Genomic DNA, 16753 nt, shown 5'->3' on the forward strand with positions numbered 1-16753 from the left:
CCCGGCCTCCCATTGGCTGCCAGTCGCGTCACCTGCCTTGGGTGGGCCTGGAGGAGGGACCTGGTCCCACCCTGGGCCACAGGAGGACCGGTATGACCGGGGCCCGGCGGTGGGCCCCTTTGCTCCTGTGCCTGCTGCAGTCCGCTCCAGGTAAGGGCGCGGGGCCGCGGGGTGGGCGCGGGGCCGCGGGGTGCTCCATCCGGTCCGGTCCGCACCCACCTTCCGACCCAGAGCTCCGGGGAGGGAGTGCCTTGGGCATCAGTCTGTGTGCTGCAACCCGTGCGAATTAGCAGAGCCCACCCACCACCAGTTTTCTTTTTCTGAGGACTAAACAGACCCGGGTCTTTGAAATTCCTTTCCGGGAAGGAACTGATCCAGCTTCCGAATGCCAGTTCAGCTTCAAACGAACAGGAAAAAAGATAGTGGCCGTTCAAAAGTCAGCTGCCTTTGTTTATAAAGTGCTTTTTAAGGTTTCCTAAAAGCCCTATCCGCTGCATTAATATCACAGACCCTGACTAGTAGGGGAAAGCAAGCAGAAGTGCCCTGCCCTCCCCTTCCTCCCGACTCGGGGTGTCAGAAGTTCCACCCAGGCCTGAGGGGAAGGAGTGCCAGCTTAGCCCATGCTGTGCTGTCATTCTAACAAGCCACCTTTTTTTCTGAGCTCTCACTGGTAAATAAGGTGACAGGGTTCAAAATACCTTGGGATAGGAACCAACCACCAAACCCCAACCAATCCAGGGAGAAGAACACCAAAATGTCCCCAGGATATGTCCCTAGTCTTAGACTAATAATTTAAGAGCTAGAAGGGCCCTTGGACATCATCTAATACTAAAGTTAAAAGCCAGCATTTGTTTGAGCAACTTCTTGGGCACCACATTATTCTAGTTTAGCATCACAACCCAACTGTCCTAGAAGATAGGTATTATTTCCTCCCGTTTCAGAGGGGGAAACTGAGGCTCAGAGCAATTAAGGGGAATTAGCCAAGAAGGAAGGCATTGGTGAGACACACAGAACAGAGAAGACAAGCTGAAGTGAGCATGGCCAGCTTTGGCCATGGGACGAGCAGCTGGTATAGGGCGGTCCACCCACCCAGGTCAGCTCAGGGATGCCCCAGCCCCTGGAACCTTCGCAGCAGTGTTACTGCAGCTGATGAGGGACAGTGTACCTATGCGGGGAGGAGAGGAGGGGGTCCTCTGTACCCCTTTTTCACCATCAAACTCAATAGTTTTGCTGTCTAGACCTAGCTATCCTTACACCCGAGGAATATTTAGTGTACACAACACAAACTGTGGTGTGAAGGTTTAGGGTGAAGCGCAGCGGGATCCAGGTTCTAATCCTGGCTCGCACACATACTGGCTGTGTAGCCTCAGGCAAATTATTCACCATCTGTACCCGAGCCTAGTGCCTTCCGTGGAAGGGAATGACACCTACCCCACAGGGTGGTTTGTCCTGAGGATTGAATGAGGTTTTGTGTATAAAGTTTCACGCCGGCGCCTGGCACCCTTCGAAGGCTCATTAGGAGGCAACTACTCTAGCTGCTGTTTCTCCACTGTGGCCAAGCTCAGCATTGAGGCCCGTCCTCAAATAAGACGATTGTAGACAGACTTTGGCCTCGTGCCAGCCACCTGCTAGGACGTCCAGAAGCTGGGAGGGCTGTCGGCATCTGCATCCTGGTGATGCAGTCCCAGCTAGAGGACACAGGATGGGCTGGTCTAAAAGGCCAGGGGTGTGGAGCCGAGCCGAGAGCCATCAGCAGAAAGGGCCCTCCGTCCCTGATGCCGCTCTATAACCTGTGTGGATTTCCCTCATGGCCCACGCGACACTTCAAGGCACTGCATTCTCCACGGGACCATGAGCTCCTAAAGGGCAGGAGAGGAGCTGTAGTCCTCTCTGAAACCTCTGGCACGCAGTGATCAATAGGTGTCTTTGACCAATAATGAGCCATAGATGTTGGAAGAATAAGGCTGAACAGGCCCCATGGGAACCTAGGGGAGGAAGTGTGATCAAGAACTCAGACTTTGCAGACGTAGAGAATGGACTTGAGGACACGGGGAGGGGGAAGGGTAAGCTGGGACGAAGTGAGAGAGTGGCATGGACATATATACACTACCAAATGTAAAATAGATAGCTAGTGGGAAGCAGCCGCATGGCACAGGGAGATCAGCTCGGTGCTTTGTGACCACCTAGCGGGGTGGGATAGGGAGGGTGGGAGGGAGGGAGACGCAAGAGGGAGGAGATATGGGGATATATGTATATGTATAGCTGATTCACTTTGTTATAAAGCAGAAACTAACACACCATTGTAGAGCAATTATACTCCAATAAAGATGTTAAAAAGAAAAACAAAAAAACCTCAGACTTCGGGGTTGGCTAGGCCTGGATTTGAATTCTGTTTCTACAACTTATTAGCTGAGAGGGCCTCAGTTTCCTCATCTGTAATGTGATGATCATAATTAGTACCTACCTCCTAGGGATGTGGGGCGGATTGCAGGAGAAAATGCAGGTAACGTGCTTTGCATAGCGCCTGGCGCATAGTTAGGGCACAACACACATTAGCTGCTGTTATTATCAGCAGCATCACCACCGCTTCCGAAAGATGTCAGGAAGACTCCTCTGAAAGATGTCAGGAAGACTCCTCTGAAAGATGTCAGGAAGACTCCTCTGAAAGATGTCAGGAAGTGACGTTTGAATCAAGTCTTTGAAAGATTAGATGGTGAATACCACGCTGTCAAAGACACCTGGGTTCAAAGACACACAGAAGAATGAGGTGGTTTGAGAAGGGCGAGAAGGAAGATTGGCTGCAGCCTGGTGACGTATGTAGGTGAGCAGGCTGGTGAGGTGTGTCGGTGAGCTGTCAGGAAGAGGTCAACGAGATGGCCCAGCCAGGCCAAGCTGGGCAGGGCTTCACATATCCTGATAAGGAGCATAGACTTTATTCTGAGGACAAGGGAAGGGCAGAAGCTGGGCAGCTGTGTAATCAGATGCATATTTCAGAAGATGAGGGTTAGCAGTGAGAAGGAGGAGGTGCCAAGGAGGGAGGTAGGGGCCAGTTAGAGGTGGTCAGGGAAAGAAGCACTGGGACAATGACATCTGAGCAAAGATGTGAAGGAAGCAGAGGAGTGAGCCAGATGGATATCCAGGGGGAGAACAGTCTAGGCGGAGGGAACAGCTCGTGAAAAGGCCTAGAGGTGAGAGTGTTCCCGGCATACTCTAGGAACAGGAAAGGGCCAGCATGGCTGGAGAGGAGCCAGCAAGGGGAGTCATGGGTTGGATAGAGTAGGGTCTTGTGGGTGATTGTAAAGACTTTGGATTTTACCTTGAATGAAACAGAAGCCACTGGAGGTTTAAAGCAAAAGAGTGACATGATGTGACTTTCATTTTAACCCTTGCTGCTATATGGAAAATGGATTGTGGACACAAGGTTGGAAGCAGGGAGACCAGTTAGGAGACCTTAGGAATAATCCAAGTCATCACAGTATTCATTCATTCACTCAACAGATTTTTACTGTGCACCTACTATGTGCCAGGGACCATTGCAGGCAGGCTCTGGGGACATGGCTGAGAACAAGACAGAGCCTCTGCCCCTTGAGACCCTCAGGGCCGTTCCCTCCTGGAGTCCAGGAATCTATTAGATGGTCCTGTGCTGCACTGTTTTGCCGGAACCCTCAGGTGCCAGGGTGGGCTTCCCATCATGTCACAGATGGGCCGCTGAGGTCTAAGGAGGGGAAGGAGCTGCAGTACAGCCAGTTGGTGGCATGGCTGTGACTGGAATCCCACACCCCAGCTTCCCAGCCGACATCACGGCCCCTGTGCTTCAGCCACCCCAGATAACTCCTGGTTCTTAAACTCGCTGAGCACCCGACTGCCCGCCGCGCTGCTCGGAATGGCTCCAGACTTCATGACCTCTTTCTCCCCCACAGGGAGGCCCCATCTGGCCCCTCCCCAGAACGTGACGCTGCTCTCCTGGAACTTCAGTGTGTACCTGACGTGGCTCCCAGGACCTGGCAATCCCCAGAACATGACCTATTTTGTGGCCTATCAAAGGTGGAGGGGCGCCTCCGGGCTGGTGGGGTGGTAGGGGGAGACCGAGGAGGTGGGCAGGGGCTGGAGGGGCTTGGTTCTCTGTGTCCACGGGTGACGGCCTGCAGCAGGTATTGGAAGAGGGCGTTTGATAAAGCTCTGGAGGTAGGGATCATGCTGAATGGAGAACAGCGCCCAGGTGAAAGACCTGCCGGGAGTGGGGGCAGGTCTTTGAGAAAAGTCAGAGCAGGGCTTGGATGGAGCTGTGAGGGCCCAGTGAGGGAATTCTTTAGGGCCTCGATGAGGTGCTTGGCATTCCAGCAGATAAGGGAGGCAGGTGTATCTCTTGCAGAGGTGTGTTAGGCATCACTAGATGATTACCCTTTTCCCCACGGAGCCTGCACGGAGCCTTGGAATCCTTCTGAACTTGGCAGCCCAGGCAGCCACTGCTGATGCAGAGGAATTTGCAAATGAAAGCAGATTTGCCATCTTTGCATATAGATGGAAATCATCTGAAGTTCTTTCGTAAGAGAGTAAGCTAATGAAAGCAGATACTCAGGAGGATTAATCTAGAATTGGTGAGAAGGAGGAAGCAGGAACTACCACGTACTCAGGACCCACCCTGTGCCAGGCTGAGTGCTAGGAGCCTTGCATGAGCATTTCCCTTCTTCCTCCCAGTATCACCAGGCAGGCCCTGCATTTCCCCTGTTCTAGAGGTGAGGAAGCAACTCAGAGGTGCTGTGACCTGCCCAAGGAAGCCAGTGATGGAACCAGAAGAAAAACCCAAGTCTGTCTGACCCCAAAGCTCGTGCTCTTCCTGTTCTATTACAGTCCCTCCATCTGTAGCATCCAGATGTGAGTGATGGGGGCCTGGCTTGGGAAAGGACAGACTGTGAGAGAGCTTTCAAAAGAAAGAATGGTATAGAACTGTATCAGGAGGCAGAAAATACCAATACCTAACATGGCCTGTGTGTTTGCTCTGTGTCTGCACTGTGTCCATACATGAAACGTATTTAATCTCACACCGCCCTAGGAGGAAGGATTCAGTGACTCTGCTCTACAGTGGAGGTAACTGAAGCACTGAGAGTGTATTTTGCTCAAAGCCACACAGCTGGGCATAGCGGAGGTGGGATAAATTGATGAAAGAATTGAAAGCCTAACCTCTGGACCTTTATGATATTTTCCTTTCCTTTTACACTTTTGAAACACCTGCGAGGATTCCAAAACCATGATATTCTAATGGTATTTTTTCATTTATTAGCTGGAATTAATTTTATAAAGAGATGCTTCCTCTCATGTAGTGTTTGATATTCAGTGGTACTATTCATGTAGGCAAGACAGAATAAATGCTTGAATTTTTTTCCTTTAATTTACCAGTTTTCAAGATAACGAACTGGTTCCCTATCATGTCCCAAAGGTGATTGACTTGTTTTTTTATTATCATTACGAACTCAAGTAGTTAAACGTATGTGATGGTTTCAATTCAACATATGTGATGGTTGCAATTTATTCTACTCATTGAAGCTTGAATTGTCTCATCTTTAGCCCGTGAATGTCTCTTCAGGTTGGCTCCTGAGTCCTTTGAATTTGACCCTAGTAAGTCATGATATCTTTATTGCTGTCTGTTGCGAAAAGATGTTCCAGACTCATTTGCACAATTCCTGTCCTAAAACCTGAAATCAGCCATGTCTCCATTTGGTGAGAAATGGTTTTAAAGAACACAGTCTGTGTAGCTGTCTGATCACTACTGAACTATTGCTTTGAGATCTTTTCAGTGAACAGAATTAGGGTGATACATGTAATAATCCCATCTCTATTCCTGGCTTCTGCTGAGGTGGCTGATTAAATCCGTGAGTCGCACCCATGATCTCCTTATCAAATGATTTTCCAGCGCAACCTTGGTGTTCTCTCCAGAACACACTTTCTCATTTTTTGCAATATGCATAGGCTGAGAATTTTCCAAATCTTCAATTTCTGGTTCCTTTTTGCTTAACAATTCCTTCTATCTCTCTCTCTCCTCTCTAATTTTACTATAAGCAGTAAGGAGAAACCAGGTCACATCTTCAACACTTTGCTTAGAAATCTCCTCAACTAAGTATCCAAGTTCATCACTTTCCACTTCTGATTTTCCATAAAACACTAGGACGTAATTCGGTCAAGTTCTTTGCCACTTTATAACAAGGATCAATTTTCTTCCAGTTTCCAATAAGACATTCCTCCTTTCCATCTGGGATCACCCCAGAATCACCTTTAACATCTATATTCTGACCAACAGTCTTTTCAAGGCAATGTAGGCTTTTTCTCACATGAACCTCAAAACTCTTTCAGCCTCTGTTACCCAGATGCAAAGCTACTAACACAATTTTAGATATTGGTTACATTAGCACCTCACTTATGGTACCAAAATCTGTGTTCATTTACTAGGGCTGCCATAACAAAATATCATAGACTGGGGGCTTAAACAAGAGAAGTTTTTCTCTCACAGTTCTGAAGGCTGGAAGTCTAAGATCAAGGTGTCTGCAGGTTTGCTCTCTCCTGAGGCCTCTCTCAGGAGATGGTCACCTTCTGTGTCCTCACCTGGCCTTTTCTCTGTGTGAGAACAGCCCTGGTGTCCCTTCCTCTTTTCATAAAGGCACTAATCCTATTGGATAAGGGCCTCACCCTTAAGACCACATTTAATCTTAATTACCTCTTTAAAGGCCCCATCTCCAAATACAGTCACATGGGTGTTAGGGCTTCAACATATGAATTGGGTGGGAGATGTGTGTAAACAATTTAGTCAATAATACTGATAAACTGGATTTCACCAAATTTAAAATTTTGTTCTTTAAAAGAAAAAAAAAAAGCCCAAAGAAAATGAAAAAGCCAGCCACTGAGAAAAATATATTCATAGTATATACACTGACAAAGAACTTATATCCAAAATAAAGAACTCCTACATCTCAAAAATAAGAAGACAAATCACCCCCCAAATATTTGAATAGTCACTTCACAAAAGAAGATATATAAATGGCCAATAAGCACATGAAAAGATGTTCAACATCATTAGTCATTAGGGAAGTGCAAATTAAAGCTACAAGGAAATACTACTTCACACTCACTAGAATGGTTAAAGTTAAAAGGTCTGATGATACTAAGCATAGACAAACATGGGGAGTAACTCTCATGGAGATGGCCCTCCATATTCTGGGGTTTTGCAGCCACAGATTCAACCAACCATGGATCAAAAAAAATTTTTTTTTTAATCCAGAAAGAAAAAGAAATCTGTGAAGTGCCAAAAGCTAAACTTGAATTTGCCACACACTAGCAGCTATTTACATAGCATTTGCATTGTATTTACAACTATTTACATAGCATTTACATTGTATTAAGTATCATAAGTAATCTAGAGATGATTTAAAGTACATGGGAGGATATGCATACATTATATGCACATACGAGACCATTTTATATAAGGGACCTTAACATCCACAGGTTTCTGTATCTCCGGGGGGGCCTAGAACCAATCCCCTATGGACACTGACTATATATTGTTGACGGGAACTACAATGGTACAATCGCTTTGGAAAACAGCTTGATGGTTTCTTGTAAAGTTACACATTCAGTTACCGAGTTTCCCAGATTCTACTCCTAGATCTTTATCCAAGAGACATGAACACATATGTCCATACAAAGACTTGTACATGAACTTTCATAGCAGCTTAATTCATAATTCCCTGTTATGGACTGAATTGTGTTCCCCCCCTTAGTCACTCATATGTTAAAGCCCTAACACCCAAGTGACTGTATTTGGAGATGGGGCCTTTAAAGAGGTAATTAAGATTAAATGTGGTCCTAAGGGTGAGGCCCTAATCCAATAGAACTAGTGCCTTTATGAGAAGAGGGACAGCAGGGCTGCTCACACACAGAGAAAAGGCCAGGTGAGGACACAGAGAGAAGGTGACCATCTCCTGAGAGAGGCCTCAGGAGAGAGCAAACCTGCAGACACCTTGATCTTGGACTTCCAGCCTCCACAACTGTGAGAGAGAAATTTCTGTGGTGTAAGCCCCCAAGCCTGGCATTCTGTCACCACAGCCCTGGCAGACTAACACATCAGGTTTCTTTTCTCTCGGTGTCCTAAGAAATGTTTGCTTGACTCAAGGTCACGAAGATCCTCTTCTGTGCTTTCTTCTAGGAGTTTTCAAACTTTAGCATTTACATTTCAGTTCTCTTTTATTTTTTGAAACTTTTTCTCTTTTCATTTTCTGTTTCTTTTAAGGCATTATCTGCTGTATTAATTTGCTCTTATAGTTCTTCTAATTTATTCTTTGTTTATGAAATGTGTTTGTTTTTGTTTCTTATCTGACTCCTGTGTTCTGCTATCTCCTTTCTGAGTTTCTCTGATTCTGTTTTGTGTTGTTCTTCCATGTCTTATATCATTTAAAAATGTCTTTTATAATCCATTTTGAAGTAGTAGTTTACAGTTTCAATCTGTTCATGGATATGTTTTTAGCATGTGTTTTCTGACTCATTCAGTTGATCACTTAGCTTATTAATTTCTATCCTTCCTTATTTTCTGTTATAAATATTTAAAGCTATATGCTTAACTACATCTCATAAATTTTTATTTGTATTATATTTTTGATCATTCAATTTTAGAGATCTACTAACTTCCATCATAATTCTTTCTTTGATCCATGAGTCATTTTATTTTATTTTCCAGTGTGTGATTTTTGAGTCTCCTGTCTTTTTGTTTGAAGTATAGTTGATTTACAATGATGTGTTAGTTTCAAGTGTACAGCACAGTGGTTCAGTTATACATATATATATTCTTTTTCAGATTGTTTTCCATTATAGGTTATTACAAGATATTGAAAATAGTTCCCTATGCTATACAGTAGGACCTTACTGTTTATCTATTTTATATATGGTAGTGTGTATATATTAATCCCAAACTCCTAATTTATCCCTCCCCAGTCCCCTTTCCCCTTTGGTAACCATAAATTTATTTTCTGTGCCTGTGAGTCTATTTCTGTTTTGTAAATAAGTTTGTATCATTTTTTTAAGATTCCACATATAAATGATATCATATGATATTTGTCTTTGTCTGACTTAATTCACTTAAAATGATAATCTCTAGGTCCATCCATGTTGCTGCAGATGGCATTTTTTTTTAAATTAATTTATTTATTTATTTATTTTTGGCTGTGTTGGGTCTTCATTTCTGTGCGAGGGCTTTCTCTAGTTGCGGCGAGCGGGGGCCACTCTTCATCGCGGTGCGCGGGCCTATCACTGTCGCGGCCTCTCTTGTTGAGGAGCACAGGCTCCAGACGCGCAGGCTCAGTAGTTGTGGCTCACGGGCCCAATTGCTCCGCGGCATGTGGGATCTTCCCAGACCAGGGCTCGAACCCGTGTCCCCTGCATTGGCAGGCAGATTCTCAACCACTGCACCACCAGGGAAGCCCCAGATGGCATTATTTCATTCTTTTTTATGGCTGAGTAGTATTCCCGTATATACACACACATACATACATACATACATACCACATCTTCTTTATCCATTCATCTGTTGATGGACATTTAGGTTGCTTCCATGTCTTGGCTATTGTCAGTAGTGCTGCTATGAACACTGGGGTGCCTGTATCTTTTCAAATTAGAGTTTTGGTCTTTTTCATATATATGCCCAGGAGTGGGATTACTGGATCATATGGAACTCTATTTTTAGTTTTTTAAGGAACCTCCATACTGTTCTCCATAGTGGCTGCACCAATTTACATTCCTACCAACAGGGTAGGAGGGTCCCGTTTTCTCCACACCCTCTCCAGCATTTATTATTTGTAGACTTTTTGATGATGGCCATTCTGACTGGTGTGAGATGATACCTTGTTGTAGTTTTGATTTGCATCTCTCGATAATTAGAGATGTTGAGCATCTTTTCATGTGCCTGTTGACCATCTGTATGTCTTCTTTGGAGAAATGTCTATTTTGGTCTTCTGCCCATTTTTGATTGTGTCGTTTGTCTTTTTGATTGAGTTGTATAAGCTGTTTGTATATTTTGGAAATTAATCCCTTGTTGGTTGCATCATTTGCAAATATTTGATCCATGAGTCATTTTAAAACATTTTAAAATATTCAAACTTTCTTTAGTTCTCTTTTTTTAATGATTTTTAACTGGATTATTTGCAGTCAGAGGAAATAGTTTGAGAGATACCTATTCTTTGAAATTTGAGAGTTGCTTTATTTTTGTTAATATTTTTGATAATATTTTGTTTAGGGTTCGTATGTGGCTCAACCAGTTTCTTGTTTGTTCTGTATACATTCATTAGACGAACTTTGATAATTATGTTGTTCATTTTTTTAACATATGTACTAATAATTTTTCTTTATTCAATTGTTGATTACTGAGTGAGATATATTAAAAATTTCTCATTGTAATAGTGGATTTTCTTTTTCTTCCTGTAGTTTTATCTATTTTTGCTGAATATAGTTTGAAGCTATTTAATAGGCACATATAAGTTAGAATTTTTATATCTTCCTGGTAAGTGGAATCATTCACTACTGTGTAGTGGTTCTTTTCACCTTTACTAACGCTTTGGACTTTGAAGTTTCTATTTTGTCTCGTATTAATATGCCTGTACCAGTTCCTTTTTTCGTTGATGTTTACCTAGTATAACTTCACCAAAGCACAAAACAGGGGAATTCTTCCCCCAGATCTGTTCTCTTTGCCTACCTGTATCTCAGCCTTTTCTGGTCACCTGTTGCTCAGTCTCCAAACCCAGGAAGAGTCCTCATTTCTCCTTTCCCTCACATTCCACATCCAATCCATGAGCAAGTCTCATCAGCTTTACCTCCAAAATGCATCCTACATCCAACCTTTTCTTGCCATCTCACCCACCATTCTCTCTTGGACCACTGCTGCAGTCTCCTAGCTGGTTTATCAGAGTGATATTTTAAAAACATAAATTAGATGACCTCAGTTCCTCTCTTCAGAACCTTCTGATAGCTTCCTATGACACTTGGAAGAAAATCTGAACCCCTTGCCAAGATGGCAAGACCCTGCCTGCTCTGCCCACCCCCCTCCACCCTCACGTCCAGTTTGTCCACCCTCTCCCGGCCTTGTCCACTGGGCTTTGGCCACCCTGGCCTTGTTTTTTTCTGGACAGATCAAGTCCCTTCCCATCGCAAGGCTTTTGCTTTTGCGTTTCCTTCCCCCAGGCCTTCTCTTGGCTCCCTTCTCAGCATCCCGGCCTCAGCTTCAGCACTATCTTCCTGGCCTTTCCTGAGCCGCCTTCAGAGAGCAGTCACCCCCGCACTACCCTATGATCACTGCATTTACCAGCTCCTGGATTTATCTTGTTGATGTGGTGATGATCTCCCATCCCCTCCCTCCAGAGTGTAAGTTTCCGAGGGCAGGACCTGTCTGTCATGAATTGCTGATTCCCCAAGAATAATTCCCAGCAAGCAGGTCCCTCCTTTGGACCTCAGTGTTCTCAGGAGGTTGTAGTCATGGACCTGTGTGTTCCCCTCTGACATCCACATAGCACCTGGCACCGTGCCTGGTACACAGCAGGGGGTCCATAAATGCCTGAATGAATAAACGCGTGGAAAATGGTTACTAGCACGACGACCCTGTGGGGGAGCCATGACAGATGAGGAGACTGAGGCTTAGGGGCAGTGACCTGCATTAAGGTCCCAGAGCTAGTGTGGGGCAGAGCCAGGGTTCCCACCCTTGTCTATCATTCCAGAGCCCGAGCTCTTAACTGGACCGTTCTCATTCTGTCTCAGCCGATGGCTGGCTGGCTGGACAGATGGATGGATGGACGATCAGGTGGGATGGAGGGACGAGTGATCACGTGTTCTCTAAGTTTCCTCACCCCCAAGAGGCTGAATCCATGACCCACACTCTCCTGTCTCCTCCCCCAGCTCTGCAACCCCCACAAAGTGGCGGAGAGTAAAAAAGTGTGCAAGAACCAAAGATCTAGTGTGTTCTCTGATGTGCCTGGAGAAACAAGACCTGTGCAACAAGTTCAAGGGGCGTGTGCAAGCGGTTTCTCCCAGAGCCAGGTCGCCCTGGGTGGAGTCCAAGTCCATGGATTACTTTTTTGAAGGTAAGTGAGGGACCTGTGGGAGGCTGTCTGCTGAGGAGCTTGGCTCAGAGGCGCTGCTATCCTAGCCATCTGTCTCCCACTTCCCCAAAGCAGTGGGCAGCTCTTTGGGGCCACCCACCTGGGCCCTGGCCCACGGCCAAGTAGCCTGACTTCATGGCAGGGTGTTAGGGGAGTTCACCAGCCCCAGCCGTTCAGTTTGTACCTCCTCCTAATGAGGTTCATGATCTTCTTTTGAGCACAACCTTGGTCATGAACCACACAAGGCACTTTATATATTTATTCCTACTTTTTTAATGTTCAATCTCTCTCTTTAAGAAACAATTTTTAAAAATTCTGGCTGCAATAGTAATTTCTGTACACGGTAGAAATTGGGGGTGGGGGGGAAGGAGATAAAAATAGAGAGGAAAACATTCCCCATGCTTACAGCCTTCATAAATCACCAGTGTTAACATTGAGTGAGGGGAGTGCTTTTTTTCCCCAATGTATTTTATTTCTAATCCTCATAACAGACCTGTGGGGTTCATTTTCATCACCCTATTTTTAAAAAATAAATAAAGCAAGACTCACAGAAGTTAAGGAACTTGCCAGCTAGTAAGTGATGGACATGGGATGTGAAATGGCTCTTTCTGATCTTGGACAAGGTGCTTGATCAGGTCAAGAGTAAGGAGGAGAGGATAAATACTCAGGCGATAGCCTTATGGAGCCGAGATCTGTAACTTACCACCCAGGCTTCTAGAAATGTTTGAGGACAAAATAGGGCTTGAAGGGGGATGAAGAAGGGATTTAATGAAGGATGGCAGGAAAGAATGGCAGAGAAGGAAGAAGAGATGATTTGGATGGGAGGAAGCTGACTGGTTGGTTGGACGAAAGGACGAAAAGGATGCATGGTAAGAAGAAAGGAAGTGTGGAGAGGATGGGGAAGAAGTGATGGATGAGTGGGAAGGAGGAGGCTAGATGGATGGGTAAATGCTTACTATGAAGGAGCTAGTATGGATGGTGAAGTGGAGGATAGGAACGAAAGGCAGACAGATGGATCAGTGGGTAGAGAGTACAGAAGGAAGGCTGGCTGCCTGGGAAGGGAAGGAAGGGTAAAAGGGAAGGAGAGGCAAAGGAGAAAGGAAAAACAGGAAGGAAAGATGTATGGAAAGAAAAGAATGGATGGATAGGAAGGATGGAGGAGTAGAAAAGTAGGCTGATTGGCTGGATACAAGGAAGGAAGAAAGTATAAATGAATAGGAAGACAGGATGGATAGGAAGGAAGAAATGTCAATTGGAAAGAAAGGAAGACAGGATGCTTAGGAAGAAGGAAGGATGGTTGAGAAGGATGCGTGGATGGGAAGGAAAAGAAGCATAGTTGGGAAGGATGGATAGAAAGGAAAAGAAAGATGGGAAGGCAGGCAGAAAGGCTGTCTGGCTAGAAGAATGATGGATGAACCACTGCAGACGCTGGATGAATAGGAATAAGAATTAGAACAATAGAGGGAAAGATGCAAAAAGGAGGTTACTTTTTTTTTTTTGCCTCCTCCTCCCTGAAGTTCTTCTGATTCTCCTGCAGCACACCTGAAGCTTGAGTGACCCTTCCTGCCTTTTTCTGCCCTCAGCTGTGACCCTGGTCACTTTCTCTCTTGAGTTTTGGTAGTTTACGTATTTCATTTCCCCCTAATTTCCTCCAACTCTTTGAGGTCAAGATTTATGGAGGCCTCATCTCCCCATTCCTCTCAGCTCCCTGCCCAGGGCTTAATACATATCAGTGTCCAGTGGATATTTCCTGAACACATAAGTAGTGGCACCTTGTGGAAGCCACACATTTTCCCTGAGCACAAACACAGGACAGGGATGACCAGTGTGGCCAGAGCTCCTGCTGGCTGGTACTCAGGGAGGGCTGCATGGAAAAAGTGGCATTTCAGCTGGACCTTGAAAACGGTGTATTAATTTTCTCTCATCGCTTTATTCCAAGTCACTGCCCCCACCATCTTCAAACCATCAGTCAAATCTAGATGACCTCGAACAGACTGTCAGTAGAAATGGACATTAAAGATTCTGCCAGAAAAAAAAAAAAAAAATTCTGCCAGTGAGAGCTCGGAAGGAAGCGAGGAGCGTCATAGAGAAAATCTAAGTCTCCTTCAAGAATTCTTAAATCATCGTGAACAGACTGTTAGCAGAAGTATGGATACTAAAAGCACTGCCTCACAGAAGGAAGTGAGGAACATGTTATTGAAAATTTCAGGAAGGAGGATGCCTTTTATATACTGGCAAAAAGATTAGCAAAATTGTGTCCTGTCGGTATGTGGAAAGCTGACCTTGTAAATGATGAATCTGGACATTTATCAAGGAGATTTGATAATGTTGTGTTGAAGGCATGGCCTGGTTTATTCTTGATAATCATAGCAAAATGCAAGGAGGAGAGAGAGAAATTGAGGAAAGAGCCTAAACAAAAAGGAACCAGGACTTGAAGATTTGGGAAATTCTTAACCTATCCAGATGGCAAAAGATACTAAAATTAAGAAATTGCTGCCAAGAGTGTGACGTAGAGAAACAGCAAAGTGTGTGGTTGTACAATCATTTACTAAAACCTCAGAAAGATCAAAGTGTTTAGTCAAGAAAAAGGCTCTTTGAAGAGATTTAAGGGTATGACACACAGTTCAGTTCCCCTCAGTCAAATCAAGGAGCCTCTAGAAAGCTGAAGTGTCATCCCTCAGCCAGCTCAGCTAAAGCCAAAAATAGAGAAGGGCTTATCTCAAAAAGATTTGTGGAACTGGCTTCTGTCTAATGGAGTGGGTCCTCATGACATCCACAGGAGACCCATAAAATTCTTGAGAATTTTATATCAGCAGAAACACTGCCAGCTTGAACGAAAAGGGGCAGAGAGGACAGGAAAAGAAAGAAGGCTACTGGTCCCCCAGTTTCTACTGGAAGGAAGCAGACTGGTAAAACTACTTAGCTGCAAATACCTGCTACCTTTCATGAAAAGAAAGGATGATTCAGAGGGTGGAACCAAGAGCCCAGAGAGCAGAGCTGAAAGCCAAGGAGAAGTAGTTCCGAAGCCTTAAAACCTAGTACAGTTTGTGTAGCTGGATTTCAAAACTGCTTCAGCCCAGTGACTCTTTTTTACCTCCTATTTCTCCCTGTTTGAACCAAAATGTCTATAACTATTACCCAGCGCCTATCCCACCACCTTATATTGGGAGCAGATGACTTGTACTTTATTTTCACTGGTCCACAAATGGACAGGAATTGTGTCCCAGGAGCTGTACTGAATGGATTGTACCCAGAGTCTCACCTGAACCTGATTTAGATACTTTAGATGATGAGATTTTAGAACTTGAGTTGATGCTGTAATGGGATGAGACCCTGGGGTACCTTGGGATGGGGAGAATGTATGTTGCACTGGAGAGGGACATGAATTTCAAGGAGTCAGAGGGAAGACCATGATAGACAGAATGACTCCCCCAAAGATACTCATGCTCTAATCCCTGAACTTCTGAATATGTTGGATGTTACTATTACATGGCAAAAGGGATTTTAATTAAATTTATGGGTGTTAAAGTAGTGAGATTATCTTGGATTATCCAAATGGGCTCAATCTAATCCCATGAACCCTTAAAAGCAGAGAACTTTCTCCAGCTGGAGGCAGAAGAAGGGAAAATCAGAGAGAGTTGAAGTGTGAGAAGGATTCAACATGGTGTTTCTGCTTTGAAGATGAAGGGGCAACGTGATTAGAAATGCAGGTGCCAGGACTTCCCTGACAGTCCAATAAAGACTCTGTGCTTCAACTGCAGGGGGTTCGGTTTCAATCCCTGGTCAGGGAACTAAGATCCCACATGCTGTGCAGCGCAGCCAAAAATTAAAAAAAAAAAAAAAAAAAAAAATGCAGGTGCCTTCAGGAGCTGAGAGAGGGTCCCAGCTAACAACAGCATAGAAATAAACCTCAGCCTCACAACCACAAGGAACTGAATTCTGCTGACAGCATGAATGAGCATGGAAGTGAATTCTCCCCCAAAATTCCAGATAAGAGCCCAGGCCAGCTGACATCTTGATTTCCACCCAGAGTTGAGGACCCCATCAAGCCCACCCAGACTCTGACCTACAGAACTGAGAGATAATAAATCCGTGTTGATTTAAGCCACTAAGTTCATGGTAATATGTTATGGCAGCAACAAAAACTAATACAAATGAGCAGGATGCTGACAGACCAGTGACATGTGAAGGGCACCCAAGTGGAAGGGATGACACGAGGAAAGGAAGGTTAACTGTCTCTGGGCTGGGAGAGGAGCAGGCCTGCCTGGAGGCAGGGGGATGGATGCCCTGTGGCCCCCAGAAGGTCCTGATGGGTCCTGTTCTGTTTCTGCCAGTGGAGCCAGCCCCACCTGTCCTGGTATTCACCCGGACAGACGAGATCCTGAGTGTCAGTGCCACGTACGAGCTGCCCCACTGCATGCCCCAACCAGATCTGAACTATGAGGTGGCTTTCTGGAAAGAGGGGGCCAGGAATAAGGTGAGAAACCCCTTTCATGCCCCCAGGCTGGGTCCCCTTCCTCATTCTCCCACCAAACCCCAGTGCTCTTCACCCTCCAAGCCCTGAAAGCCTCCTCCAGGAAGCCTTCCCTGCATACCCCTCACTCCTGGCAGTCACCCCTTGACTCTGC

At 45.2% G+C, this 16753-nt stretch overlaps 1 protein-coding gene across 1 annotated transcript in view; it reads left to right on the plus strand.

Moving 5' to 3' along the window:
* The window catches only part of IFNLR1 (interferon lambda receptor 1), a 24723-nt gene continuing 7970 nt past the window's right edge, over positions 1 to 16753 (plus strand). Inside the window, exons 1-4 of the mRNA XM_082424849.1 lie at positions 1 to 150; positions 3921 to 4044; positions 11923 to 12107; positions 16460 to 16602. Of these exons, the coding sequence (XP_082280975.1) occupies positions 93 to 150; positions 3921 to 4044; positions 11923 to 12107; positions 16460 to 16602 (510 nt within the window). The 5' untranslated portion in view covers positions 1 to 92. The remainder of the gene's footprint in view (positions 151 to 3920; positions 4045 to 11922; positions 12108 to 16459; positions 16603 to 16753) is intronic.

The sequence above is a fragment of the Balaenoptera physalus genome (assembly GCF_965194825.1).
Source record: "Balaenoptera physalus genome assembly, chromosome: 1".
NCBI lineage: Eukaryota > Metazoa > Chordata > Mammalia > Artiodactyla > Balaenopteridae > Balaenoptera > Balaenoptera physalus.